At 47.1% G+C, this 27,829-nt stretch overlaps 3 protein-coding genes, 1 long non-coding RNA gene and 5 other non-coding genes across 13 annotated transcripts; 4 read left to right on the forward strand and 5 right to left on the reverse strand.

Annotated features, from left to right (window-relative positions):
• The first annotated feature begins 1,231 nt into the window (after window positions 1–1,231).
• Window positions 1,232–5,521, forward strand: AURKB (aurora kinase B). 3 transcript variants are annotated; one of them, XM_086359046.1, is made up of 9 exons: window positions 1,232–1,323; window positions 1,573–1,644; window positions 2,878–2,980; window positions 3,091–3,145; window positions 3,357–3,548; window positions 3,844–3,982; window positions 4,092–4,240; window positions 4,885–5,059; window positions 5,218–5,521. In XM_086359046.1, the coding sequence occupies exons 2-9, from the start codon at window positions 1,597–1,599 to the stop codon at window positions 5,389–5,391; spliced, it is 1,035 nt and encodes a 344-aa protein (XP_086215172.1). In that variant the 5' UTR covers window positions 1,232–1,323; window positions 1,573–1,596; the 3' UTR covers window positions 5,392–5,521. The 3 variants fall into 3 exon arrangements, with proteins under 3 accessions (XP_086215172.1, XP_086215173.1, XP_086215174.1); XM_086359047.1 differs by having other exon boundaries at window positions 1,232–1,311; XM_086359048.1 differs by lacking the exon at window positions 1,573–1,644.
• Window positions 5,522–8,631: 3,110 nt separating this feature from the next.
• BORCS6 (BLOC-1 related complex subunit 6) lies at window positions 8,632–10,446 on the forward strand. The gene has a single exon (XM_086359050.1). It carries the CDS (start codon window positions 8,672–8,674, stop codon window positions 9,731–9,733), a length of 1,062 nt encoding a protein of 353 aa, XP_086215176.1. The 5' UTR covers window positions 8,632–8,671; the 3' UTR covers window positions 9,734–10,446.
• Window positions 10,447–11,074: 628 nt separating this feature from the next.
• On the reverse strand, window positions 11,075–11,148 carry TRNAI-AAU (transfer RNA isoleucine (anticodon AAU)). The gene has a single exon. It is a non-coding gene; the product is annotated as a tRNA-Ile (tRNA).
• Window positions 11,149–11,539: 391 nt separating this feature from the next.
• TRNAT-AGU (transfer RNA threonine (anticodon AGU)) lies at window positions 11,540–11,613 on the reverse strand. Its single transcript has one exon. It is a non-coding gene; the product is annotated as a tRNA-Thr (tRNA).
• A 221-nt stretch (window positions 11,614–11,834) lies between these two features.
• Window positions 11,835–11,916, reverse strand: TRNAS-GCU (transfer RNA serine (anticodon GCU)). Its single transcript has one exon. It is a non-coding gene; the product is annotated as a tRNA-Ser (tRNA).
• Window positions 11,917–12,348: 432 nt separating this feature from the next.
• Window positions 12,349–12,420, reverse strand: TRNAW-CCA (transfer RNA tryptophan (anticodon CCA)). The gene has a single exon. It is a non-coding gene; the product is annotated as a tRNA-Trp (tRNA).
• A 3,828-nt stretch (window positions 12,421–16,248) lies between these two features.
• On the reverse strand, window positions 16,249–18,340 carry LOC147352087 (uncharacterized). Its single transcript, XR_015147920.1, has 3 exons — window positions 18,106–18,340; window positions 17,509–17,623; window positions 16,249–17,248 (listed from the first exon to the last, which is right to left on the reverse strand). It is a non-coding gene; the product is annotated as an uncharacterized LOC147352087 (long non-coding RNA).
• A 47-nt stretch (window positions 18,341–18,387) lies between these two features.
• TMEM107 (transmembrane protein 107) lies at window positions 18,388–23,327 on the forward strand. Of its 3 annotated transcripts, none has more exons than XM_086359054.1 (5): window positions 18,388–18,620; window positions 18,780–18,847; window positions 18,949–19,049; window positions 19,787–19,883; window positions 20,310–23,327. In XM_086359054.1, the coding sequence occupies exons 1-5, from the start codon at window positions 18,534–18,536 to the stop codon at window positions 20,377–20,379; spliced, it is 423 nt and encodes a 140-aa protein (XP_086215180.1). In that variant the 5' UTR covers window positions 18,388–18,533; the 3' UTR covers window positions 20,380–23,327. The 3 variants fall into 3 exon arrangements, with proteins under 3 accessions (XP_086215180.1, XP_086215182.1, XP_086215181.1); XM_086359056.1 differs by having other exon boundaries at window positions 18,949–19,048; window positions 19,779–19,883; window positions 20,310–21,275; XM_086359055.1 differs by lacking the exon at window positions 19,787–19,883 and having other exon boundaries at window positions 19,976–21,275.
• LOC147352089 (U8 small nucleolar RNA) lies at window positions 21,131–21,266 on the forward strand. Its single transcript, XR_015148470.1, has one exon. It is a non-coding gene; the product is annotated as a U8 small nucleolar RNA (small nucleolar RNA).
• Window positions 23,328–27,829: the final 4,502 nt, after the last annotated feature.

Raw genomic sequence — 27,829 nt, forward strand, 5'->3', positions numbered from 1 at the left:
TGTTTCCACTGTTTCCCCATCTATTTCCCATGAAGTGATAGGACCAGATGCCATGATCTTCGTTTTCTGAATGTTGAGTTTTAAGCCAACTTTTTCACTCTCCTCTTTCACCTTCAAGAGGCTTTTTAGTTCCTCTTCACTTTCTGGCATAAGGGTGGTGTCAACTGCATATCTGAGGTTTTTGATATTTCTCCTGGGAATCTTGATTCAGCTTGTGCTTCTTCCAGCCCAGCATTTCTCATGATGTACTCTGCATATAAGTTAAATAAGCAGGGTGACAATATACAGCCTTAACGTACTCCTTTTCCTATTTGGAACCAGTCTGTTGTTCCATGTCCAGTTCTAACTTGCTTCCTGACCTGCATATAGATTTCTCAAGAGGCAGGTCAGGTGGTCTGGTATTCCCATCTCTTTCAGAATTTTCCAGTTTATTGTGATCCACACAGTCAAAGGCTTTGGCATAGTCAATAAAGCAGAAATAGATGTTTTTCTGGAACTCTCTTGCTTTTTCCATGATCCAGCAGATGTTAGCAATTTGGTCTCTGGTTCCAAACCAGCTTGAACATCTAGAAGTTCACGGTTCACGTATTGCTGAAGCCTGGCTTGGAGAATTTTGAGCATTACTTTACTAGCGTGTGAGATGAGTGCAATTGTGCGGTAGTTTGAGCATTCTTTGGCATTGCCTTTCTTTGTGATTGGAATGAAAACTGACCTTTTCCAGTCCTGTGGCCACTGCTGAGTTTTCCAAATTTGCTGGCATATTGAGTACAGCACTTTCACAGCATCATCTTTCAGGATTTGGAATAGCTCAACTGGAATTCCATCACCTCCACTAGCTTTGTTCGTAGTGATGCTTTCTAAGGCCCACTTGACTTCACATTCCAGGATGTCTGGCTCTAGGTCAGTGATCACACCATCGTGATTATCTGGGTCGTGAAGATCTTTTTTGTACAGTTCTTCCAGTTCATACATATACACAAGAATAAATTCCAGTTTATATTGATGACTTAAATTTTAAAAACAAAACACCAATAAGACTATTTGAGGCTTGAGGGAAACTTTTCCTAAGCTAAAACCCTGGTTGCCCCTGGCTCTCATTCCGCCTTTTCCATTGGGCCCCTGGATCTACGTCATGGGATACTTAGCCAATGAGAATTGGGCATGGGCGGCACGTTCAGCCAATGGGACCCGGGCGGGAGATTTGAAAGGACCTCGGCGGGGGTGAGGGGGTGCGGCCGGACAGATTCAGTTGTTGCCAGCGGCCAAGGCACCACGGGTTTCTTTCGGGATTCTTGCTCCGGGAGAGGCCAGGTGATCCGGCAGGTTGGTTGCTCTAGGGTGGAGAAAGGGTCCTGGAAGGGAGTGAGGCCGGTAGCAGGGTGGGGGCGGAGAGGCGAGTGCGGGAATGCGCTCTGATGAAGCTAGCTTTTGGACTTGCGCCCTTTCACCAGCACCGCCCCCCGCCCCCCCCGCCCGGGCAAACACTTCCGGCTAGATCGATCCGACCCCTTACTCTCTCTCCTTTTTTTTTTTTTTTTGCTTCTCACGGCTCTGTTTCTCTTCTCTGCCCAGTTCCCTCCCCCTTTCCCTCTACAGATGGCCCAGAAGGAGAACGCCTACCCCTGGCCCTATGGCCGGCAGACGGTAAGGGCTTTCTCACTTCCCCTCTCCCACCAGCATGGCGACTTCCTGCTTGCAGATTCGAGATCCTGCAGATGGCGATCCTCTTAGCACTTTTCTCCTGGCTTTGCACCAGCGCATGGGCCCCAGTCAGGTCATTTGTAGCCACATCCTATCCGGTGCTACCAGTTTGAATTTGACCAGCCTGTGAGGACCTCTGAAGAGCTGAGCCTACTTGTCACATACAAATGGCGTCTGGGACTGAGCAGGCAGGGTCTGGCCTATTAGGCCATGAATCTCAACTGTTGTCCTGAAAAAATAGGCTAGGCAGGAAATAGATATAGGCTATTTAGATGAGTTTATAAGTTTAAAAGGTCCAAGAGAAGTCTTACTTAAGAATTTGGATTTTAATGACTGGTGTGACATTTGCATCTGAAAAGCTTTATTTTCCAGTTGTCCTAACACCTTTCATTGAAGAATCTATCCTCTGATTTGAAATGCTAGCATTATTGTATATATTAAATTCCCACATATATGTGGATTTATTTCTGGACTCCATTTTGTTCAACTTGCTTATTTGTAATTCCTAAATTCGCTGTTTGTGAACAAGTCTGTAGGAGCACTGAGGCTCTTTCTCTCTTGGTTAAAGAAGAAAGAAGGAGCCCTACATGAGCTTTGTTCTCTGTTAGTGGGGCTTGAGATTCCTGGAGGGTCCCTCTATCCCCTTGTCCACCAGCTCCCTCCCTGGTGAAGCTCTGAATGGGGAGGCTGAATGAGATAACACTGTCGTGTCTACACCAGTCACTCCCAAAAGAAAGTGGTGTGTGTTACTCAGAAGTTGAAAGTAACAAGTGCTCCAGGACCATTAAAATAGCCTTCAGTGTCCCTAAAGCCTGTTGTTGCAAAGGGGTAAATACTGAGATTTGCTGAACACTCAAGGCCCCAAGGATCTTATCTGAGCCTTAACAGACCAAGCTTAGGGGACTATGAGAATACTTCTGTTCTGAAGCTCCTTGAATTGTGGGTGTTCATTACCCCAGCCTCTACTGCCCCCTGGGGTAGGGGGCTGGGTAAATGAGTGGTGTTATGGACAAGACTGAGTAGCAAAATTGTGGTCTCATTGTTCCTCTTTGAACTGGGGATGGGATGGGGTAGGTGGGTGGCTTTATAGCAAGGCCTGAAATGCTGCCTGTAGCGCATTCCAACCCGGTCACTGGGATAAAGGCACCCTCAGAGCTCCCCTCTGGTCCTTCTCAGGCTCAGCCTGGCCTGAACACCCTGCCCCAGAGAGTTCTCCGGAAGGAGCCTGTCACTCCATCGGCACTTGTCCTCATGAGTCGCTCCAATGCCCAGCCCACAGGTAAACTAGCACAAAGGGAGGGGACTGATCTGAGGGAACTAGGGTCTGCAGAGGGTTGGTGGGGATGAAAATGTCAAAGGATGGCCTCAACTTCCCTATTCTTTCCTTAGCTGCCCCTGGCCAGAAGGTGGTGGAGAACAGCAGTGGAACCCCCAACATCCCAAAGTAAGCTCCCCAAGCTTTGGTGTAGCAAGAGAGTGGGTGGAATAAAGGAAGGAGGAGAAGGGATGCGGGCGAGAAAGCCTGATCCATCCTCAGCTCCCCTGGAAGAGAAGCAGGACTACAGGCAGGAGGGGCGGAGGTGCAGAGAGAAGGCAAACACCTCAGAGGACCGACTAACCACCACTCAGCTGCTCCACCACTGCTTCCCAAACAGGCGTTCCTTCACAATCGATGACTTTGAGATTGGGCGTCCTCTGGGCAAAGGCAAGTTTGGAAATGTGTACTTGGCTCGGGAGAAGAAAAGCCATTTCATCGTGGCGCTCAAAGTCCTCTTCAAGTCTCAGATCGAGAAGGAGGGTGTGGAGCACCAGCTGCGTAGAGAGATCGAAATCCAAGCGCATCTGCAGTACGCTTAACGTCCCCTGAGCCAGAGCCCCCTGCCGCCCCAACCCCACTCCTCCTCCAACCCCACCACATCTGGACTGTCTTCTCTGCAGCTGTGGCCACGCAGCCCCAATGAGCTCTCAATCCCAGCCAGAGCCTTGAATCCAGAAAATCACCTCCAGTCCCCACTTAGGACTGCCACCTGGCTTCCCCTACCTGGCCCAGACCTGACCCACTCTGCCCCAATGCGACCTGTCATCTTTCCCATTTCCTTAGGCCAGAATGCAGCCTGATGCCTCCTCTGTCTCCTCTCCCAGACATCCCAACATCTTGCGTCTCTACAACTATTTCTATGACCGGCGAAGGATCTACTTGATTCTGGAGTATGCCCCCCGGGGGGAGCTCTACAAGGAGCTGCAGAAGAGCCGAACTTTTGATGAGCAGCGAACAGCCACGGTCGGGGCGGGTGGGCACTTGGGGCACTGGCAGGGGCCTGGAGGCTGGGGGGATGCCATTTGCAGCCCGAGGTCAGTCCTTGTCTGACTGTCTGTCATTGGCCCCCCAGATCATGGAGGAGCTGGCAGATGCTCTGACATACTGCCATGCGAAGAAGGTGATTCACAGAGACATCAAGCCTGAGAATCTGCTCTTGGGGCTCCGGGGAGAGCTGAAGATTGCTGACTTCGGCTGGTCGGTGCACGCCCCCTCCCTGAGGTATGGTGGGCCAGAAGGCCAGCCCTGGGTATGAAGCCATTCAAAATAAAACCACTCCAGATCTTGTTACCCAGAGACATTTTGGGTTGTTCTCATGTAAATATATAAACACAGCAATATCTTTACAAAAATAGGAGACTGGGAGTTCCCTGCTGGTCCAGTGGTTAGGACTCCAGCTTTCACTGCAGGGGGCCCAGGTTCAATCCCTGGTCGAGAGAACTAAGATCCTGCAAACCATGCAGTGTGGCCAAAAACAAAAATAGGAGACTCAGTTTTGTCACCCAGATTTCTCACTTGAAACATTGGGACCTTCTTGCCATTATCACTGAGAATATTCCCACATCATTTTTAGTGGCTTCATAGTATTGCACAGTAGAAATGTAACGTGATTAAGCAACATGTGGTTGATGAATATATGAAATTTTTCCTTTAATTCTAAGGTGAACGTTGCCCTCATATCTGATTTAAGATACGGCCCTCAGTGTGGAAATGCAGTCAGTGTGTTAGTCCCACTCCTACCCCAAAGACCCCATCAGAGCCTGGTTGGAAGACCCCTGGCACATCTTGGGGTGGGTCTGGGCTCCCTGTCAGGCTGCAGGGAAAGGAGGGAAAGTCTGGATCTGAGATCCCTGCCCCCGCCCCAGGAGGAAGACAATGTGCGGCACTCTGGACTACCTGCCCCCAGAGATGATTGAGGGGCGCACGCACAATGAGAAGGTGGACCTGTGGTGCATCGGTGTGCTCTGCTACGAGCTGCTGGTGGGAAACCCACCCTTTGAGAGTGCTTCCCACAATGAGACATACCGGCGCATCGTCAAGGTGGGAGGCTGGCCCCTGGGGTCTGGCTGGAGTTTGTGCCAGCTCAGGGGCTGGGGTGGGGAGTGGGCACACTGTTGCTGTTGATGTTAAACCCTGCTAATAGAGTGGGAAGTGGAGGCAAAAGCAGCCAGAATGAAGCCCTTCTCTCCTTCTTGCAGGTGGACCTAAAGTTCCCTCCTTCTGTGCCCTTGGGAGCCCAGGACCTCATCTACAAGCTGCTCAAGCATAACCCCTCAGAACGCCTGCCGCTGGCCCAGGTCTCGGCCCACCCTTGGGTCCGAACCCACTCTCGCAGGGTGCTGCCTCCCTCTGCCCCTCAGTCTGTCCCCTGAAATGTCCCTGTCCTTTTCTCAGTTGTGTCTGTGTCTGTATATGTGTAGTTAGGAGGAGGGGGGTCCCTAGTCTGTTTCTGCATCTGTCTTTTACCTCGTCTTTATTTAATAAAGGCTGAAGCTTTTTTTACTGATGAGTGTAGATGTTTACAGGTGGAAACTGCTGTGAAGGAAGTCATCATCTGTAGTGAGGAGGCGAGGGAGTTGCCCGTGCTGGGCAGTGGGGTGGGCACTGCATCACCACCCCTGGGAGCACCCCTTAGCACTGAGAGCAACCTCTCAGCTCTAACCCCATCTGGTTAGCTCCCAACCATCACACTTCCACATCTTTTCTTTCCCCTGCTCTGGCTCCCAGGCCTGGGGATGCTGAGGACCTGTCTCTACTCTGCTATGCCTGCACACCAGCCATCACCAACCGTCTCCACCCACCTCCTCCTATTACTCCCTCTTAGTTGACCTCTAATCTTTCCCTTTCCTGGGTCAGTCTTGCTGACCTAGGAGCAATTAAAGTTGTCTTTTTTGTTTTTCTGCTCTGGTGAGGATTTAGCACAGGAATAAATAGAAGCTGATGATGTCTAGTTCCTGACCTAAAGTTTCACTGCTTTGTATGATGCTTGCAATATGGTGCTTCCTGTAGGTTTTGTTCTTTTGTTTTGGCCACCCAGAGCAGCATGCACGATCTTGAGTTTCCCTGACCAGGGGACGAACTCATTCCCCTTGCAGTGGAAGCTTGGAGTCCTAACCACTGGACTGTCAGGGAAATCTCTTGCTGTAGGTTTTTGATACATGTCTTTTATTAGGTTAAGGAAGGCCTGGGCTCTTCCTAGTTCATTAAGGGTTTGGTGTTTTTTGAAGCATGAATAGGTGTTGAGTTTCACCTAATGCTTTTTCTGCATGTGTTTATTATTTGTACTTTTAAGCCATGTGGTGTAGAACATCAATAAAGTTTCTTATTTTTATTTCATCTCAGATACTCACGCTATATTCAATTCCTAGGGCTACTGTATGGGTTCTCTGACAGTTCTGGAGGCCAGAAGTCCATGATCAAGGTGTCAGTAGTACCACCCTCCCATATATGCCTCTAGGGAAAAATCCTCCCTTGCCTTTTCCATCTTCATGTGACTCCAGGCACTTCATGGCTTGTGGCTACATCACTCCAAGCTCTGCTTTTGTCTTCACATACCTTCCTGTCTTCGCTTTTCTCTCCTCTGTCTTAAAAGAACACTAGCAATTTGATTTATGGCTCACCTAGATAATCCAGGGTAATGTTATCTCACAATCCTTAATTATATCTGCAAAGACCCTTTTTCCAAAAAACACTGCATTCATTGCTTCCAGAGGTTAAGACAATGACATATCTTTTAGGGGGCTACCATGCAACCCACTACATATGCCCACAGATTAAAATAATTGAAGGACAGTATAGGGCTTGAAAAAACAAAAAACCAACAGTCTTCCCATTTCTCTCTCCCCAGAGATAAATCCTTTTGGATTTGTTCCAAATCCTTTTACAGTTTTGCTTTTTTTTTGGTATTTACTTTGTATCTCCAAATCACATGCTTCTGTCACTACTTCTTTACATTTTCAGTTTTAGGCTTTATCTATCATTTTCCTGATACGAATGTAAGGATTTCATTCTTTCACTCCACTGCCACCAGAAACAAGGGCATTTTCTGTCCCTACATCCTGCTGGTGTAGTTATATCATAATTTTGGTTAAGATTTATTCATTTGACAATAGTTACTGAGTGCTCTGTGCAGCCCAGGTGCTGTTCTAGAGGCTGAGGGGTGAATAAACGAGAAGAAAAAAAAAAATCCTCAACGCAGGAAGCTTGCAAAAAGTGGTTGCAGTTGTAAACAGATTGTAATGGGAGGCCTCACTGAAAAGATAATATTTGAAAAAGGACTTGATGGAGAAAAAAGGTGAACATTTTTCTTTGTAGTTGCTCAGTCACTAAGTCATGTCTGACTCTTTGCAACCCCATGGACTGCAGCACACCAGGCTCCTTTGTCCTCCACTATCTCCGAGTTTGCTCAGATTCATGTCCATTGAATCCCTGATGCTATCTATCTCATCCTCTGTTACCTTCTTTTTGCCTTCAGTCTTCCCCAGCATCAGAGTCTTACATCAGGTGGCCAAAGTATTGGAGCTTCAGCTTCAGTCCTTCCAATGAATATTCAGGTTTGATTTCCTTTAGGATTGATTGGTTTGATCTCCTTGCAGCCCAAGGGACTCTCAAAGAGTCTTCCCCAGCAACACAATTCAAAAGCATCAGTTCTTTGGCACTCAGCCTTCTTTATGGTCCAACTCACATCTGTGCATTACTACTGGAAAAATCATAGCTTTGACTATACGGACCTTTAATATACTTTGTGGACTCGGCCTCAAAAAACGGAGTGGGCCAAGAGGACGACGGGCGTCCTTGAGACAGCCACGGCCCCAGCCAAACGCCCTCTGAGCGGCCCTCAGGCCTCCGACTATCCGAGGAGGAAGAGGCAGAGAACGTTGGGGGCGCGAACTGCCACTCATTTGCTTTTACATTTGCAAGAGCAAATGTAAATCCTTGAGGCGGCAGCATGTCTGTCTTGTCACAGGAACAGTGAGAAGACCAGTGCCTCTGGCAGGACCAGTGAGAAGAGAAGGAAGAGAAGAGATCAGAATGGTACCAGGGCTCTGACCTTAAGGGCCATTAACTAATTGAATGTTCTACCCAGAGGCAAAATCACACACCATCCTCCAAGAGGAGACACTCAAAACCCGGTGGAGGGGGCAGGAGACAAGAGAACAGAAGAGCAAATGAGAATTCTGGTTCCATCCTGATCAACTAAGGTGCGATTCAATCCCGACGGTCCAAGCAGGATATACTACTTTCATCCCAAGAACCTCTTTTAAGAAACCCAATTCTGGTTCCCTACTAAAAGCGGTTACTAAGCAACAAATGTGGGCGGAAAGAGCCTAGCTCCGCCCCTGGAGGACTCAGGCTTTTCAGGATCTTCATCTTTAAGATCTGCCTTTTCAACTTTTCGAAAGGGCGGGGCAACGAGCGCAGCTGTTACCTCCTTCTCTCCTCCCTGCTGGCTCTCACGTGTGTTCGGTCACGCAATGACAGCTGGTCTTCTGGGACTTCCTGGTTGTTGGGACCAATCAGAGTGCTCTTCACGTCCTGACCATTGTCAGCCCGAGGCCAATCGGCGCGCCTCTAAAACGCCCCTTAAAGGCGCCGCCAAGGCCTCCCAAGCCGGGGCGAACCAATTCCTCGGTTCCTGCCCCCAACTGCAGTATGGAGTCGCCCCGGGGGCGGCCTGGGCCCGAGACGGACCTGCTAGCTCTGGGGGAACAGCAAGCTGCGATCTTCGGCGACGGCCCGGGCCAAACACTCTCTGAGAGGCCCTCAGACCTCCGACTATCCGAGGACGAAGAGGCAGAGAACGTTGGGGGCGCGAGCTGCCACCCCAAGGCGTCCCTGAAGACTTCGAGCTGCAGCTTTGTCCACCCTCCGGAATGGGAAGCTCCGGAGGACAAGCCGGGCCGTGGAGGGACGCTTTCTGGGGCAGGAAGCCGCCTGGGGGCGCCGGATCCCGAATTCGACCTGCACGGGTCCTCCCGGCGCAAGGACCCTGAGCCTCCGGAGGCCAAGCCTGAATCCGAGAGGGTCTGCCGTCGAGGGAGCCCTGTAGGCGGCGGGATGGATGTTGAGCAGAAGGAAGACGACGACGAGGCGGCGGAAGCCGGCAGGGGTGGCCGTTCGTTCTCCAGCCGCCTTCAGGACAGCCGCAGCTTGGACGGGTTGAGCGGGGCGTGCGGCGGCCCCGCGTCTTCAGGGGGTGCAGAATCTGGCGCAGGCGGCGGGCGGCGCGCCACTATCTCCAGCCCCCTGGAGCTCGAAGGGACGGTGAGCCGCCATGGCGACCTCACCCACTTTGTCGCCAACAACCTGCAACTCAAGATCCGTCTGAGCGGCGCCCCTCAACCTCCGCCCCCTGCCCCTACGCGGCCCTGTTCAGCTCCCACACCCACTCCGGCCATCCCTCCCATCGACCCCGACGTGCTGCGGGACCTGGAGCGGCTGAGTCGGGAGCTGGGCGGCAGGGTGGACCGTCTGCTTCGCGGGCTGGGAGGTGCGGTGCAGGAGCTGACAGCTCTGAGCGTGGGCTGCATCCAAACCTACCGTGATGCAGTGGACTCTCTAGGGGAAGCTGTGGACATGAGCATCAAGGGCATGTACACCCTGCTGGCGCGCTGTGAAGAACTGGAGCGGGCTCTGCAACCGGTTCAGGGACTGGCGCGCCAAGTCCGGGATATCCGACGCACCTTGGAGGTGTTGGAGGCCCTGTGCAAGTGACTGGGAAGGCAGGAGAGGCCTGGCAACGCCAGGGACCAGCAGGATCCTTAAGGACTCTTCAAGGAGCCCTGGTGGGACCCGCCTGCTGAGAGGAGGGAGGCCTATATATGGGAGGTTCTTCCAGATACGTTTAGCATGCCGGCGACCATTCGCTGGGCCTTATGCAGGTGTGTATCGGGAAGTTCTAAAGGCTCTCCTGGTAGGAGGGTATGATGCTCTGCTTCTGTTCAGTTGGCCATCTGCAGCTACCTTGTTCTCCCAACTCTCTTTAGAGCACCATCTCTGGAAACCCGGGGCTTTAGGTCTGGGCTTGGGAGATGTGACTGTCATATGTTATCAAGAAAGGAGAACAGAGGAGACCCCAGCCCCCACTGTGGCCACTCTGACCTCCAGTAGTCACATCTCAGGTGCCAGGGGCTGTGGGAGCTTGTGTGGTCAAAGACCACACACCACGCAGACAAGGACGCATACTTGCAGATGGATAACCTCCTGCTTCTGCCCTCTCGCCCTCTACCATCCCATTTCCCCAGTCATAACCTGGGCGGAGCTAGAAGGAATGTATTGCATGGTAGAGGAGGTGCGTTGGGAGGGGTCTCTCTGCTCTCAGGGTTCAGATAGAATTGTTGCTGGTTTTGAAGCCCACCTGTTGTGGAATGTTCTAATCAGTTTTGGCTTTCTGAGTTTTTGTGGAATTAAAGTGCTGCTGCTGCTAAGGCTGAGGCTGTGTCTGTGTGGGGTTACAGGGATTGATGAACCAAAGTAATGGGAATGAGGGTCAGTCTTTTCGTGGAGTTTTCTTGGGGCTGGTGCTGGGAGTGGGGTGGGGGTCTCAGGCCACATATGGAAGGATATGGTTCCTACTCATAAACAGCAGATCTGAGGAAAGGTAAGACACAGGTATGGGCTGAGAGATGTGTAAAAGCAGACTCAGAAGCAAGGAGATCTAGAAGAAAAAAGGAAGGAAGTGTTGTCTTAGTTCCTGAAGTGGACAGGCAGGGACTGGGCAAACTGGACATCTGTGCTCTAAAGACTAGAAACACTTGCTAGCTCCATTCTTGACCCCATTTCTCACACTGTGCCAATTCCTGGCCGCCTTCCGTTTACAGTCACATAGTAAATTCCAGAAGCTCCCGTTATGTGAGATTCAGAAACATCACAATACGGATCCAGTTCCGTTAAACTATCCTCCTGTAACTCAAGACACTAGGTCTTTGGGCTGAATTTAAACACGTTATTCCTCGCCTCGAGGTGTGAACAGTTCCGGAATTGGAGATGTTGCTCCACACACCTTCCTTAACAACAAAAAATTGACAGTAAATTATTTAAAAGAAGACGATACTCTGGCCCGTACGGGGCTCGAACCCGCGACCTTGGCGTTATTAGCACCACGCTCTAACCAACTGAGCTAACCGGCCAGTCGACAAGAGGCTTTCTCAATATCAATCTATGTAAAATACAAATTACTCATCAGTCCTATCTGTGAGAAAATCTCAAAATGGGTAAGCTTATTTAGAAAAACAGGGAAACAGACTACGAAAACGGAATCACTTATCATTTCGAGAAATAAAAGCGAAGCCAAAATAGTGGCAAGCATAGATAATGCAAATACGTGCTTGACTGGCAGGTCGCCGTGCCAACATAGAGCGCAAGACTGACAGCATGCACTTAGCGTTTAGGTGCACAACCGGAAATAGAAAAGGCCGTCTGGTGGCCACCGGTAGACTCCCGAAGAGATGTGGAAAATTATATATAAGCCAGAAGCCTACGACTCTTTGCTCGAAGTGTAAAAACAACCCATGCCTCGGGAGGCACCGCTGGGATTCGAACCCAGGATCTCCTGTTTACTAGACAGGCGCTTTAACCAACTAAGCCACGGCGCCCCGCGCAACCGCTTCCCCGCCTCGTTTCCCTGGCCAGGTCAGTTCCAGGTTAGGTGAATGAATGCCGGGATACCTTTCTAATTTTCGGTCGTACTGGAAAACAAGGTAGAAGGTGCGAAATCCGCGGCTGTAAAACGGGATAGGTTGAAAGGATGACACAGAAATTGAATCCTGGCACACAGAAGGTTATAAAATATAAAGACAGCTGCGGAATCGCAGGCCGACGAGGATGGGATTCGAACCCACGCGTGCAGAGCACAATGGATTAGCAGTCCATCGCCTTAACCACTCGGCCACCTCGTCCACAGGAAAGCAGCTTAGGATCTCCTCTCTGGGGTCTGGATTCTTCCTTCTCGGAGAAAGCGTGAACCTAACTACGTCGCGTAGGGATGGTGTCCCGAGGGATCCCGCCCGGCACCGCGAGGACGACTCGCAGGGCTCTGGCTGCCGAGCGATATCCTAGCCTGCGCGAGCACCCGACTCGGCGTTGGATTTCCGGGGCTTGCGTCACTCGTCAAGAACCCCGCTATCCGCCCAGATTTACAGTCCCCGGATCTACAATAAAAACTATCGCGAGATCTTGGAGCTCCCCCCGACGGGGCGGCTCGGGACTCGGAGCCAGGGACCCTCCCCTTCCGGCCCCTGTGAAGTGTTTCTTCTCTAATCTGCTGGATGGGACCTCAACAGAGTTACAAATAAGAATAAAAGCTACCCGAGCTCTAGAAAAGCGAACGCTGACCCCGACGTGATTTGAACACGCAACCTTCTGATCTGGAGTCAGACGCGCTACCGTTGCGCCACGAGGTCGGCCGGCCACGGGGGTGGACAGGTCTCCCCATGACGACTGGACGGTAAGGCGGCCGGCTGTGGCGATCGAGGTGCTGAGGGCCTTCTGGAACTTCTAAAATTCCCTGGTGTGGTGCTTGCTGTCTCCCTCCGGCCTCGTGGGACCAGCAGGGCCCGCCACCCGCAGGGCAGCGGCTTTGTGGGCTCCGGGTTCATCGGTGCCCCGACCTCGTCGCCGCCCTCCTGCAGACCATAAGGCGGCCTTGAGCTGGTTCTCTGGGGGACCCAGAGCTCACAGCCCAGCGGGGACGGACTGGCACAGAAACGTGTGGAAGGACTGGGAATACCAGGCCGAAGGTGATGGAAGCACGTCTGGGACAGAGATTAGCTTTTCCAGCCGTGCGTCCCCTCCCGGGCTGCCCTTAACAGCCGCCTGCGGAGCCTTCCAGATAGCTACTCACAGGCCCCAAATTTGGAGTTTCTGGTTTAAAGATCCAGGGTAGAATCTTGGCATCATTAATTTTGTCACTTTTGACGATTCTGAGGAATCCCTTACCTACAATGAAATGCACAGATCTTAAGTGTTTATTTTGATGCGTTTTCAAGAATTCAGCCCACAACCCTTTCAAGATAGAAGACATGTTCTTCATCCTACAAGGTTCTTTCTTATCCTCTACGAGTCGATCCCCGCCCCCCCGCCCCCCGCCGCCTTCACAGAGGCAACCCCTGTTCTGATTTCCGTTGACATAAATATCTGTACCTGTTAAAGCTCCCCAGGTGAGACCAGGCTGGAAACTTATAAAGAGGAATACCAGAAGCTGAAAGAACCCCCCCCCCCCAACACACACCCAAACACACACACACACACATACACACACACATTTGCTCATTTGCTTCTTGAAGGGTGAAAGAAGTTCAAGGGTCCAATACCGCCAAAGAAAGTTATCAGGGACTACAGACAAGTCAAAGCCAGCGGAGAAGCCTGACCTTAATTGACTGGGCAACATCCTTTAAGAGCCTTCCCCCTTGGTTGTCATGACACTGCTGTCTGCTGGCTTTCCCCTATCTTACCGTCCCCCTCCCTCCAGACTCTTTTTCTGTCCTTTTTTCCTAGGAGTTCTGTCTTCTCTCTTTATGCTGCACACCTTCCCTGGAGTAAACCCTTCCCTGGAGTCAGCCATCACTTTTGTGCTGAGGGCTCCTGAATCCTGCTCCCACCTCTCTGGATTCAGTCTAGTGCCTGCTGGACACCTTCACTTGACCCTGTCATCCTTCGAAAACTTCCCACCTCAGGCGGGACTCAAACCCACAATCTCCCAGCTGAAACAGTACACCTCCTGTCAGGACTTATGAAGCTGAGGTTCTTTATGTCTCCACATAGAAGGAATTCAGGGAGAGGCAAAGAGATAGGTAAGAAGTAGATCTATTGAGAGAGACATGAGTTTGAGTAGGCTCCAGGGCCTGGCGTGCTGCAAAGAGTCAGACACAGCTGAGCGACTGAACTGAACACGATCCATAAAAAGTGTGGGCCATCTCTGAAAGAGCACTGGGAAATATGTGGTAACTTTTTATGGGCTGAGTAATTTCAGAGGGTAACATTTGGGAGGATTATTCTAACTACTTAGGGAAGGGGTGAGGATTTCCAGAAATTGGGCCACTGCCCCCCTTTTTGGCTTTTTATGGTCTGCCTCAGAAGTGTCATGGTACCTGTGGGTGTGTCCTTCAACATGTTAATATACAGGATGGGCATGTAATAAGGTTTAAGGTCTACTGGAAGTTGAATCTTCTGCCATCTTGGGCCTGAACGGTTCTAACCATTTTTCTCTCCTATCCAGTTCTCAGTAGCTGCGTCATTCTTGTAAAGGTTGTGCCCTGTCCCCTTCCCTCTTGTCTCATTTCCTTCCCAGTCTTCTGCACTCTCAGTTAGAGGCCAAGCTGAGGCTTGGATTCATCTTGACTCTTCCCCCTTCCTCGCTTCCCATTTCTAGTCACCAAGTTCACTCAATTTCATTTCCTTCATAATTCTGTTAGCCCTCATTCCCTATTCCCACTGCCATCTCGCTGGATGACTGTAGTAGACTCCTCCCTAATGTCTCTGTCTCCAGAATAGTCAAAGACAATCATCTTTTAAAATGCTAACATGATTCCATCATGCTGTGGCTTAAAATCAATGCCCCATTGAAACTGCACAACTCAGACGGGATTCAAACCCAGCCAAAACTGATTGGGACTTGAACCCTTGGGTTAGGACTTGAACCCACAGTCTTCTAGTTAAAATTGCTCACCTGGTGTGAAAAACTGATGAGAAATGTTCAATGGTTGCTTCAGTCTGCCTACTCCTGAACTCGAAGCTCAGATTAAACACCAGAAAAAGAGAGACAAGCAAACCTGGTGTGCTGCCTGTTAAAAGCCCAAGGCACTAGTCATGTACATTTTCAAGACAAAGGATCCTACATTAAAATGCCAGACTGATAATTTACATAAGGTTTACCAAGGTAACAGTCCAAGAAAGCATTTACAAAGTGAGCAACAAGTCACCATGACTCCCAGCTGAAACAGTACACCTCCTGTCAGGACTTATGAAGCTGAGGTTCTTCATAACCCTCTACAGAGTTGAGAAAGAATGCTATTCTTTTAAGTTTTAAGAAGTAACAACAGCAAACAAAAGTTACACTGTAGCATTAGAAGAAAGGGGAAAAAATTGATCTGTATAGTTGAGCAGTCACTCCCATCTGGTTAATATGTAACACAGGTGCACACTTGCACATTAGGGAGGGAAGGACGAGGCCCAAACAAACACACAGAGAGAATTTTATGTTCAGTTTTTCTTGTCCTGTCTTTAAATATAAATTTTGTTTTATCACCAGAGTGAGGGAATTCAAGGCTAAGATAGCTACATAACAAACTTTGCTACTTCTTTAGTTTGCTACCCCAAGCACAAACCCCTTTGTTAATTCTTCACAAACAATATTTCTTTGTCAAAAAACAACATATAAACAGCCTCCTTTGGTCTCTTTGGTGGTCCTTTTTCTGTGAGATTTCCCTGTGTTTGAATTAAATTGGATTTTTTTCCTCCTATCAATCTATCTTATGTTAATTTAATTATTAGATCAGCTAAAAGAACTCAAGACAGTGGGATGAAAATTTCCTCCGCCTGGACAGAACTATTTGGTGATGTCTGGGATTTGCTTCAAAATAATCCAGTGGGACTGGGACGCAGAATATAGCTGAAACAAGGTTGGCCATGTGTTGGTAATTGCTGAAACAGAATGGTAGGCTTCAAAAGGGGTCATAACCTTTTGAATGAAAAATACTTTACTTTTACATACAATATGTTTGAATATTTCTGACTTAAAAAACGCATTTCTAAATTATTTTATGGCCAGTTCAAATATCGGAACATGTGAGTTCCAGCCCTGGGTCGAGTGGCCGAAGGACCCTTGGTCACTGGCACTACCACCTGTGGCCACAAGGTGGCTCCAAAACTCTCTTTGGTGAGTGTGAAGCAGGCTTCTCTGAACCAAAGACATGCAAAGTGAGCCACCAGGGAAGTCGATTAAATGCCTGCTGTTTACCAGTTCACAAAGTGAATTTATCTTCCTGTTCTTACTAGCTATAGGTACCCAGGCAGGAAGGCTGTTACGCGCAGAATGCCCCAAACTTCAAGCTGCTGGATCCCAAAATCTAACAGTCTTCCTTCTCTCACCCACACACATTCCCAGGTTTAGACTTTATCTTCTAAGACTCTGTAGATTGCTTCCACTTCACTCCACCTCTTTCACTCCGACACTATTGACTCTATTATTTTGGCTAGAGACCTTATTCAGATTTTGCCAATTTTTCCACTAATGTCCTTTATAATAAATTTTATTTTTCTGATCCAGGACCCATTAGGATCACACATTAAATTTCAAATTTGTCACACCATTTTAAAAAACATTATTTACGTGTAGTTGTTTGACAATGTTGTGTTGATTTCTACTGTAAAGCAATGTGATTCAGATATAAATATATATCTTTTCCATTATGACATCATATGACATTGAATATAGTTTTCCGTGCTATACAGCAGGACCTTGTTGTTTATCCATTCTTGTTATATTCCTTTGTCTTGCATGAACTTGAGGAAACATCTTTTGACTATCACTTTGACACCTGAAATTTTTCACACACTGGTTTAGAAAAAGGAAATCCATTTAGTACATTGGGGACCTGCAAGAGAGAAAAGCATTTTTTCTGTTTTGACCACATTTCCTAAAATGAAGTTTTAAGAACAAATGGTCTATTTTCAAAGAAAATTTCCTTGATCATATTGTTCTACTATTTCCTTTAAAATTTATTTATTACAACTTTTACCTTGCAGATTTATTATTTGTTGACGTGTTTGTTGTCAATCTCTCTGACCCCAGGAAGGTAGAGACTTCCTTGTTCCTCAAGGATATGAGCCCAGCACAGTGCCTGGGACTTATTTGTTGAATGAATGAATGAATGAGGAAATTAAAAAATGCCTCTTGGGCTTGTAGTTTAGACCTGTCTAAGAGGCACTGAGATGGAGAGTAGTAATAAAAGAAGTGTTCACATTTTGAGATATATAGGGAAGTCATTCTGGCTTAAACATTACACAACTTGAATTTTATCCTAACTAAAATAGCCTGTTTGTGGTCTATCAAACACACTTTGTACATCTGCTTTAATTAAAGGAAAGGGTACGCTGACCAGAAGTAAAAAATGCCCATGTTAAAAATAAAGATTAAATGCCCCTCTTCCTGGGACACCTTTGATGTGATGATAAGAGATGCTTTCCAGGTGCCAAGGCCATGCTGACCTGCTGTATATTAATCATCTGGTCCTTAAAAAAGAAAAAAAAGAAGAAATGTAACCCTGACTTGTATAAAGTTCTTTGTTCTTACAAAATGCAAAACTGCACTGAAAACGATGCTTCGCTGGGGCAGTTTCTCAGAGTAATCTGGGAAAGGAGCTTCCAGTCTACTCATTAGTTTGGCTCAAATAAAACTCTTTCTATTCTTATTTTGGATTATCCATTATTATTCTTGGGAGATGATCTGGTAAGGGGGTGGGGGTGGGGGGGCCTGGAAGTTGTGACTTAACTGTTAGCCATGAACTCCGGCGAGAACTTTCCGTTCTGCAGGAAATCACCTTTAAGGTCCGAAGGTCCGTGAGGTCCCAATCGTGAGAGATGCTTAGACTATAGCTGGCCACACCTCTAAGAGATAAGGAAATCGTAGAGTCTGAATTTCCGCCCTCGACTCTTGCCTCCCAGGGACGCGGGGTTTCATTCTCTTCCTCCACTCCCTTTTCTGATACCGTTTGTCCACTTCATTCCCGCAACACGCCTCTCATCCACACCCTAGTTCAGGAGAGGGGCTCTTTTCTGTACTCTACAAACTCCTCGCCAATCTGAGCGAGCTGGGGCGGGGGCGAGGAACCAGAATCAAGGAAAAGTTCAGGTATACGGTCGGCCAACAACCAGGGGCTCCGGGACAATAAAGGGGCATCCACCTCTCCAAATTCGGCCTAGGTCAGGGAGAAGCTACACTGATGCGGAGGATGGAAGAAAAGAGAGTGTCCAGGCCTCGGGCATGTTGACGCCCTAAGGCTGAAGTGGTGGTGACTGTGGTGTCCGGAGGGTCATCCTGGGCAAAGTAGCAGGGGCTGGGGCCCAGGCCGCTCCCGGCGTGGGGATACCCGGAGGAGCGAGTGTCCGAGTTTCCGTTCGCCAGTGCTGTGTGGGCCGACTCGGCAATGTAGGGCCGCGCCACAACACACTCTCAGGCTGTGCAGACAACTCGTCTGCACGCGGGAAGGCCGACGGCTCGATTCTCTGCATCCGGTCGGGATCTGCACAGGTATTGTGGACCCGGACCAACGTTTCCCAGAGGGCTGGCGGCGGCGCGATATTTGCCGCTCTCGCGAGACTTTCAGAGGTTCCCGTCGGAGCCCTCGTTTTTTGCGGTTACCAAGGCAACTGAGCGGTGCCAGCGTAAGCGGGGAGGGCGGCGTACGTCGAATTTTTGTCTGCTAGCTTGAGAGCCTTGAGGAGTGACCCTCCTTGAGCTTCCAGCCCCAGAGACAAACGGCCTCTGCTCCAGGCAGTACCTCTTCCCCTGGGGACCATGGGCCGGATCTCGGGGCTCGTGCCCTCTCGCTTTCTGACGCTCCTGGCGCATCTGGTGGTCGTCATCACCTTATTCTGGTCCAGGGTAAGACCCATGGCTCTCTTCTCGTTCCTCCTTCCAATTTGGGGTGGTCCCAGCCCCACCCCACCCTTTCTCCCCCCGGAGCCTTACACGGTGGAGTCCTCCCATATCCCGCCGCCAGACCCTCTTTCAACTTCTCTTTTTTTCTGCCCTGCTCCCTAGGACAGCAACATCCAGGCCTGCCTGCCTCTCAAATTCACCCCTGAGGAGTATGAGAAGCAGGACATTCAGTGAGCATGTGGGACAGGGTGGACAGAATTAGGCAGTAGTGGGAGTGAAGGAGTCTTAGAAAAAGTCCAGAAGGCCTGAGCCACTTCCTTCTTTTCTGCAGGCTGGTGGCAGCGCTCTCTGTTACCCTGGCCCTCTTTGCAGTGGAGCTGGCTGGTTTCTTCTTAGGAGTTTCCATGTTCAACAGCACCCAGAGCCTCATCTGTATCCTTTCTACGTGTACTCCTTTCCTCCTCGGCCCTTGTCCACCATAACGCCCTTCAGCCACTTAACCAGGCCTTTCTGGCACAATGGTGTTTGCTCTAGCAGGCAAACAGAATCCCTCCTGTGGAGAGATGTTAGGCAATGTGGAAGATTTAATACAATCTCGGATCACTTTTTGAGCTCCTGCCACTCACCAGGCACTGGAGATCTCAAGATGGGAGTACAACACAGTTTTCTATCTTGAGGAAGAGGGAGACGCACAGACATCTGTAATTCAGTGTGATAAGCATGGGTGCCATCAGATGTAAAGATACAAAGCACTTTGGGAAGGCAGAAGAGACAAAGGAAGTGAGGAAGATGGATCAGGGAAGGCTCTCAACACCAGGGTGCTGGAAAGTGATCCCAGCAGTGTATTGTGTCCCTGTGAGCATTTCTGTGTGCTTGGAGTAGATTGGGAGTCTACTACTTCACCTGAAGGGTCCAAACTAGATACGGGATGGAGGTAGCTTGGTTTCCCAGCAGGGCAGGCTCAGCTCTGGCCTCTACACATGGCCATCCTAAAACCCAAAAGTCTGGGCTTCTGGCTCTGGCCTTTGCAGTGTGGTAAAGGGAGTGAGAGATGCCTTACTCACCAGGAGCTGATTGTGAATGCAGATGCCAGGCCCATCACCGGCCTTTTCTGGCTCATCACTACCTGTTGATCCAAAGGCTTTCCTTGACTCTGGTGTATTCCCAAGCCATCGGGGCTCACTGTGGTGCATCTGTGGCCCTGTCCTTCTTCATATTTGAGCGTTGGGAGTGCACCACATATTGGTACATTTTTGTCTTTTGCAGGTATGGTAGCACCTAATGTTTGAGGATGGGGAAGGGAGGTTTACTTTAAATCTGAAGATTTCTCCTATCCAGCCCTTTACTCCATGTGTAAGATACCAGATCCACTCAACATTCCCGAGTCTTTTTGAAGTCCTCCCCTCCTACACTCCTAAAACTTCCCTGGTGGCTCAGACGGTAAAGCATCTGCCTACAATGTGGGAGACCTAGGTTCGATCCCTGGGTTGAGAAGATCCCCTGGAGAAGGAAATGGCAACCCACTCCAGTGTTCTTGCCTGGAAAATCCCATGAACTGAGCAAAGAGTCAGACACGACTGAGTGACTTCACTGTCACTCCTGCACTTAGGGGGTGGGGGGTGGGATCGCTGGCTTGGGGATCTGGGTATTTTTATTAGAAGGAACTCTGAACCCATCACCTACCTTCCTCAGTGCCCTCCCAGCTGTCACCGAAATAACATTATTCATCAGCGTCTTTGGGCTGAAAAAGAAACCTTTCTGATACCTTCGTGACTGAAGTAGGGATGAAGGCTGAAGCAGTGAAGGACCACTCACCCTTCCTGGAAGAGGAAGGCTTCAGCTCTCCTTCTAACACTGCATTTAGTGAAGGATGTCAGTGTTAGGGTAGTTATCTCTCGAGTCTGGGATTATCTGCGTTTTGTTTACAGTCCTTTGTAATAAAATATATTTTAGGATAAGATCAAAACTTACAGGAATTTTACAGGAATTCCCTGGCTGTCGAGTGGTTAGGACCCAACGCCTCCACTGCAGCAGTCACAGGTTCAGTCCCTGGTGGAGCAACCAAGATCCTGAATGGTAGGCAGCGTGGCCAAAAAAAAAAAAAAGAAATCAAGACAAAAATTTCAGGAAAAAATTGGGGTGGCCAAACTACTATAGAAATGGAAGGCTGTTTTCCAGCCTTGCACAGTTAAGACACTAAATGTCGCTTCTATTTTAGTTATTACGGTAGATTTTTGGCGGAAGGGAGTGGGCGGAGATATGTAAATAACGTGATGCTTAAGGGTAGTACCTCGAGCTCTTTAAGTGAGTGAAGCATTCTGGGAGGGATTAGCGTTTGCTATTTTGACAGCCAAATGGAAAAATATATTTTAAAACATCTGCAAATAAATTGAACAACAGAAGTGGAAGAACCTGGATAACTTTAGATTGCTCGGACTAACATGTCGTTTACTCACCCTCCCTGATAGCGGAGTCGTATTTCCGGAGTACGGAATATTGCCGCCTTCTCGGTATCGTCAGGTAGGATAATCCTTACCTGTTCCTCCTTTTGGAGGGCAGAATAGAACATGATGATTGGAGCTCGCATGATTCGTGATTAACGGCTCTGCGTAATCAGGACTTGCAACACCCTGATTGCTCCTATCTGATTCTTCCTGACGATCCGTAATATTAATGTGCTCTTAACATTAGATCAAGTTTTGTCATTAGTTGTATCTACTCCAGTGTTCTTGCTTGGAGAATTCCATGCATGGGGGAGCGCAGTGTGCTGCAGTCTGTCGGGTCGCACTCAGTCCGGCACGACTGAAACGACTTAGCAGTCGCAGTGTTGGTTCTAATGGCGTCTGTAAGGTTTGGGGTGTGTTGTTGTTTTTTTTAATTTTTCTAAGGGTGTTGGGTTTGGGTTTGTTTGTGTAGTGTACGGTTTGTCAGGGGTTTTTTCCCAACGCCAGGGACCTTAAATCACGATTCGTTTCTTTGCATGAATCCTATTTTGCTAGTTAGTATTTTTTTTTTTTTTTAATTTCATGAAGCTTATTTGAGGGCATGTTCTGTGTACCTCCGATATTCCAAAAAGTGGTTCTTTTAATGTCTGTCAAATTTGGTGTCAAGAATGAATGGCTGTCAAAACTTCTATCTCGCCATGCTAGGAAGGGTCACGTGCTAAAGGGTAGACTTCCCTGGTATTTGGGGCGCCCAACCCAGAAACCTGGCAAAGGTTACCTGTGTACTCAGTAGTCTAATTAGAACACCCACCCTAGTTTTTGTCTGGTAGCCCCGGGCTAGAACATGTTCAAAAGAAAGTTATTGAAACACACTATTTGGCATTAGAGAAGAAAGTTCTACCTTGTCACAGGGTAAGTGTTCTCACAGGGGCACATTTTTTAAGGAAAGATTCAGTGTAGATGTTTTAATCTATACTTTTTAGTCCTAAATGGTGGAGCCCACGCCATTCTAAATAAGCAAAAGTCATCAAAGGAGATCTTTTCTGGTGGAGCCTCCTCAAGTGATGCCTTCTGTCTCTGCACACAGCCCTTCTTCATGAGTATTCACTCAGAGAATACTTATTCAGCACTTGTTATACACTATAGTGGGTACCCAGGAAACAGATGTGAATGTGACCTATACTCGGCCTGGGCCATCACAGATATTATAGCTCAGGGGGACAAAGAACAATCTCTGGTACTCCCAGAGTACTTTAATAACAAATTATGATAAATGTTTCAAACTCGACTTGCAGATGCTATGGAGTAGGAATAACCTGCCCCAGGTGGCAGGAGTGTTGCTCCTACAGGAGCAGTTTGAGTGAGGCCTTGGAGTGTGACTGAAGCAGAGAGAGGAGCAGATTGTCCAGGAGGCAAGAAAGGTGGATATTGCCGGTCATGGTTACAGGCTTGACCAGGAGAGTTACATCCCATGACAGCCTGACTTTCACCACACCCAGTGGTGTGCTTACTGATTTGTGAAAGCTGTTTGTTTTTCCAGAAACATCATGGACTGATTGTTAAAAACAGCTATATCAAATATTGAATATGTAACCTTGCAATTAAATAAATGGAGGGGGATTTCCCTGGCAGTCCAATGGTTAAGACCTAAAAAAAAAAAAAAAAACAAAACAGAAAACCCGAAACCAGAGTAAGAAATACTCATCAGTTCCTGGTTATTTTATAAATTTACTATTATATGGTTTTGAGGTTGTTTGCATTTATGGTATCTGTATGGTGGGAATACTAAGAAATGATGTACTACTTTGTATCTCTTTCCAATTTATTTAGTGACATTAAGTTAGTAATTTGAAACTGGCCTAAATGGGAGTATTTACACTCCCCAAATTGGCAAATACTACATATCAGGCTTTGCTGATTGTCTAGATTTTAAAAAGTGATGGGGAAAATGTTAAATAATGCAGGTTAAGTCTTTAAGTGTCATGTCCATAACTGTTATACTACAAATATCTCACACACACACACAAAATGAAGTATTCCCCCAGGATTTGAAAACTTATCAGCAAAGAATCACTCAAGTCATTGAGGAACCTGTGAAGTTTCAACATATCTTCAGTGTTTCATTTTTATCTTAATCAAAAATGTAAATAAAAATATCAACCAATGTTTATGTTACTATCCTTGTATTAATACTTATGATATAATTCCATTTATGAAATTATGGATACAAGAGTAGAATTTACAATAAAGAATATTGTATATTTTATTATTTGCAGATTCTGTTGCACATCCTTTATATCAGCAAAATTTATAATAAACTTATGTACACATTTGAATGCATACTCTTCTTGGAGAGTGGGTTGTTAAACATTTACCAGCACTTTCTTGCTCCTCCAATCCTAAGAAATCGTTCATCACCAGTGAGTTCCTTGTTCCTAAATTCAGAGGTTCTTTCCAGACTTTGGCTCGACCTCCTTTCTATATGTTGACCATTACCCTCATTTGAAAGTTGTTCTTCCTTCCTTTCTGAAAATTAGCTCCCCTGGCTTACCTCCAACTATTCTGGCTGCTCCTTCTTAGACTCATCTAATGAATATTGATTGAAAACCCACAGCTGGCCAGCCACTGAGGACACATTATAGGGTTGTCTCCTCCCTTTCCCCTGTAAATGTTGGTGGTCACTCTTCCTTGGAGACTTCATCCACCTCTTGTCTTCAAGCATCACCTAGATGGTGCTGGTTTCCATGGCTTGGCTCTGTTCTATGAGCCCTAGCCGAGGGCAGAGACGGGAATTGAGCTATGGAGCGGTTTAAAGTGTACCCGCTCTCCTCCAAGGTAATGTGATGGCCAATAAGTCACTTAACCACTTTGTGCCTCTATTTCTTCATCCACTTCAACTATGTATCTCTTAGTCAACACCAGCCGCTTTGCCAATTAGCATCAAAAATAGGTTTTCATTTTATTGTGAAATTAGTGGCTTGTTAATCAGCATAAGTCCATCATGAAGAAACAAAAACTGCTGGATTCTACTTATATGAGTTCCAAGAGTTGGCTCAAATTCATAGGGATGGATGGAGAAGGCAATGGCACCCCACTCCAGTACTCTTGCCTGGAGACTCCCATGGAGAGGAGCCTGGAGGGCTGCAGTCCATGGGGTCGCTAAGAGTCGGACAAGACTCAGCGACTTTGCTTTCACTTTTCACTTTCATGCATTGGAGAAGGAAATGGCAACCCACTCCAGTGTTCTTGCCTGGAGAATCCCAGGGATGGAGGAGCCTGGTGGGCTGCCATCTATGGGGTTGCATAGAGTCGGAAACGACTGAAGCGACTTAGCAGCAGCAGCAGCAGCAGAGGGATGGAATGTAATAGAATGGTGCTTGCCAAGGTTGTGGCGGGTGAGGGGGGAGGGAGGTGAGGAAAATGAGTTGTTTAGTGAGTAGTGTTTCAGTTTCACAAGGTAATAAGTGTTCTGGAGATTGGTTGTATGATGATATGAATATACTTAACCCTACCAAATTGAACAGTTAAAGATGGTTAAAATGGGGTCTTCCCTAGCAGTCTTGTGGTTAAGACTTGGCTTTCCAATGCAGGGGTATGGGTTTGACCCCTGGTCAGGGAGCTAAGATCCCACCTGTCTTGTGGCCAAAAAACCAAAACATAAAACAGAAGCAATATTGTAACATATTCAATGACTTTGAAAATGGTCCAAATTAAAAAAAAAACTTTAAAAAAATTCCTTAAAAAAATGTTTAAGATGGTAAGTTTTATGTTATGTATTTTTTACGACTTAAAAAAAAAAAAACAACAAAAAGATCAGTGTGGAAAAGAATTAGTCAATAAAGTTTATTAGGGATTTCCCTTGTGGTTCAGTGGTTGAGAATCCACCTTCTAAGGCAGGGGGATGCTGGTTCCATCCCCTTAGTGCTGGATCTAAGATCCCACGTGCTGCAAGGCAAAACTAGGCCCATGCTGGCAACTAGAGAAAAGCTCACATGCCACACCAAAACCCAGTGCAGAAAAAGTAAAAGGCAAGGAAAAAAAAGTTTATAAGAACTGAGTAGCCTTTTGGGGAAAATATGGATCAATACCTTATACCAATATGAATGATAGATCAAAGGTTACAGTTTGAAAAATAAAACCACAAAAGCACTTAAAGAAACTTTGACATTTCTAACCTTTTTATTTTAAATAACTTTAGATCACAGAAAACCTTCAAAAATTGTACAAATTTCCCATATACCCTTCACCCAACTTCTCCAAATATTGACATCTTGCATAGCTCTGGATAGAATTATGGAACAAGGAAGTTAGTGTTGATACAATACTAGTAACCAATCCGCAAGTCTTATTTGAGTTTTTCCAGTTTTCCTATTGATGCTTTTTTTTTTTTTTCTGATTCTGGATGTAATCCAGAATTTCACATTGCATTTAGTTGTCATGTCTCCTTGCTATGCTATGCTAAGTCGCTTCAGTCGTGTCCGACTCTGTGCGACCCCATAGACGGCAGCCCACCAGGCTCCCCCGTCCCTGGGATTCTCCAGGCAAGAACACTGGAGTGGGTTGCCATTTCCTTCTCCAGTGCATGAAAGTGAAAAGTGAAAGTGAAGTCGCTCAGTTGTGTCCGACTCCTAGCGACCCCATGGACTGCAGCCTTCCAGGCTCCTCCATCCATGGATTTTCCAGGCAAGAGTACTGGAGTGGGGTGCCATTGCCTTCTCCGCATGTCTCCTTAGGCTTTTCCAATCTGAGACAGTCCTTTGGTTTTTTGTTTGTTTGTTTGTTTCCCTCTCATGACCTTGACACATCTGTAGAGTACTATTGAGTTACTTTGCAGACTGCCCCTCAGTTTGGATTTTTCCAGTGTGTTCTCATGGTTAGATTGAGGTTACACATTTTTGGTAAGAATACCACAGAAGTAAATTGTTTGGAGTGAAGAAGACTTGAACAAAATTCAAGAGTCATAAAATATTGATATGTTTAAATACATACTTAAAATGTTAAAAGTATGTATGGTAAAAAAAATAAGGTAAAGTTAAAAGGTAAATGACAGTCTAAAGGAAGATATTTATAACTCATATTAGAAAGGGCTAAATTTGATACATAAAAATGTCCTACAAATCTATAAGAAAAATAACAACTCAATAAAAATGTACAAAAAATTAGGTAGACATTTCACAGAAAAGGAAAGACAAAGAACTCTCAAGTATTTGAAGAGATAGCTGACTTTATTCACCACACGAGAAATGCAGATCATGCTTAACTTACGTCATCAATGACCAAAACAATTTCATAGAGCTGAAGAGGGTATTGGCTTTAAGTAAACAGGCCTCATCTGTTTGTTGGTGAGAGTAACAATTGGTAACACAACCCCATACCCTGGTGCCTCTCACCTTCTGAGATGGCCCACACTCTGTGTAATGAGTGTATAGATCCCTGAATAAACCTTTCATTTTTTTAAAAAAATAACACATCTACCTGAGATCAATTTGCCAATATTCCATCAAAATCACCATCACAAAAACTTAGGATTTACCCTTTGTAGGTCTACAAAGACCAAGACCTACCCTTTGACCTAGGATTTTCACATCTAGAAACTAGCCCGTCACATTGCACACAGGTAGAATCGGAATGTATATATTATTCCTTGCAGCTTTGCTTGTATTGGCAAAAGATTGGAAATGAATGTCTGTCAACAGGGGATTGGTATCATTACATAACCATGAAATACTGTGCAGCCAGGAGCAAAGTAAACTTTATACATGGTTCTGGAGCAATCTCCAAGATACTTAAGTGACAAAAGCTAGTTGCAGAACAGTTCGTGTAGTGGTCTTCCGTTTGTGTTAAAAAAGGAAAAACAAAGGAAAAAAAGAAAAAACGGAAAGCAACATGCACAGAGCATCTGGAAGGAGACAACTACGGGGAGGACTGGTGGCTGAGTGGTGGAAGCTGGGGGACTCGGAAAAAGGGTGGGAGAGAGACTTTCTCCATCTGCTCTTTTGAACCATATTCATTAAAAAAAAAAAAAAAAAAAAAAACAACCTAGTATTTTAAAAGATTGTGAGCCTGCAGCTGCTTCTGTTCCCTGTCTGGAAATGAAGCTAAGGCAGAGGCCAGCAGGGCTGGACATGGAGAAACCAATCACCGATGACATCATATAAGCACCTGGATCCTGCTGTTTCCAGTCACTCTCCAGTCATGTGAGCCCTCAGAGTCTCCTTTCTGGTTTAAGTCTGTCTGAGCTGTGTTGGCAAGTGTCTTGATCACTTGCTCATTACATCTGTCAAAAATCCCGGTGGGTGCTTCTTTTTTTCCCTTTAGTTTTATTGAGGTGTAATCGACAAACATTTCTTTCTTTCTTTTTTTTTGCTGTGCTTCATGGCTTGTGGGATTTTAGTTCCCAGACCAGGGACTGAATGTGCACCCTCAGCAGTGAATGAGCAGACTCCTAACCATTGGACCACCAGGGAACTTCCCATGCTGTGTTCTCATGAACTCTTTTCTTATATACTAGTGTAGCTCTAGGTGCCAGCATAGTGCCTGGCATAGTAGAGTGAAAGAGCCCTCATTTAATAAATGAGGAAAATGAGGCCCGAGGAGAAAGCAGCTTTCTTGAGGACATCACTCAGACAGAGAGATAGGACCAGAACCCGAGACTCCTGGCTATCAGGTCAGATCAGCTGACTCAATTCAGCAAGTGTTTGATAGAGGAGCTTGCTAACCCCAGTGAATTTCTAATGAATGGAAGGTTGCAGAATGAGAGTTTGGGAT

The sequence above is a fragment of the Bos grunniens genome, chromosome 19, assembly GCF_055505025.1.
Source record: "Bos grunniens cultivar Pamir isolate PY7600 chromosome 19, Bosgru_T2T1.0, whole genome shotgun sequence".
Lineage (NCBI taxonomy): Eukaryota > Metazoa > Chordata > Mammalia > Artiodactyla > Bovidae > Bos > Bos grunniens.

Excerpts from the sequence above, each read along its gene's own strand:
- BORCS6 (XM_086359050.1), top strand. The coding sequence starts at position 8,672 with ATGGAGTCGCCCCGGGGGCGGCCTGGGCCCGAGACGGACCTGCTAGCT.
- TMEM107 (XM_086359054.1), top strand. The coding sequence starts at position 18,534 with ATGGGCCGGATCTCGGGGCTCGTGCCCTCTCGCTTTCTGACGCTCCTG. Across the intron at positions 18,621-18,779 it reads TCACCTTATTCTGGTCCAGG|GACAGCAACATCCAGGCCTG; the intron begins GTAAGACCCATG and ends CCTGCTCCCTAG. Across the intron at positions 19,884-20,309 it reads TACATTTTTGTCTTTTGCAG|TGCCCTCCCAGCTGTCACCG; the intron begins GTATGGTAGCAC and ends TACCTTCCTCAG.
- AURKB (XM_086359046.1), top strand. The coding sequence starts at position 1,597 with ATGGCCCAGAAGGAGAACGCCTACCCCTGGCCCTATGGCCGGCAGACG. Across the intron at positions 2,981-3,090 it reads CTCCAATGCCCAGCCCACAG|CTGCCCCTGGCCAGAAGGTG; the intron begins GTAAACTAGCAC and ends TTCTTTCCTTAG. Across the intron at positions 3,549-3,843 it reads GAAATCCAAGCGCATCTGCA|ACATCCCAACATCTTGCGTC; the intron begins GTACGCTTAACG and ends CTCCTCTCCCAG.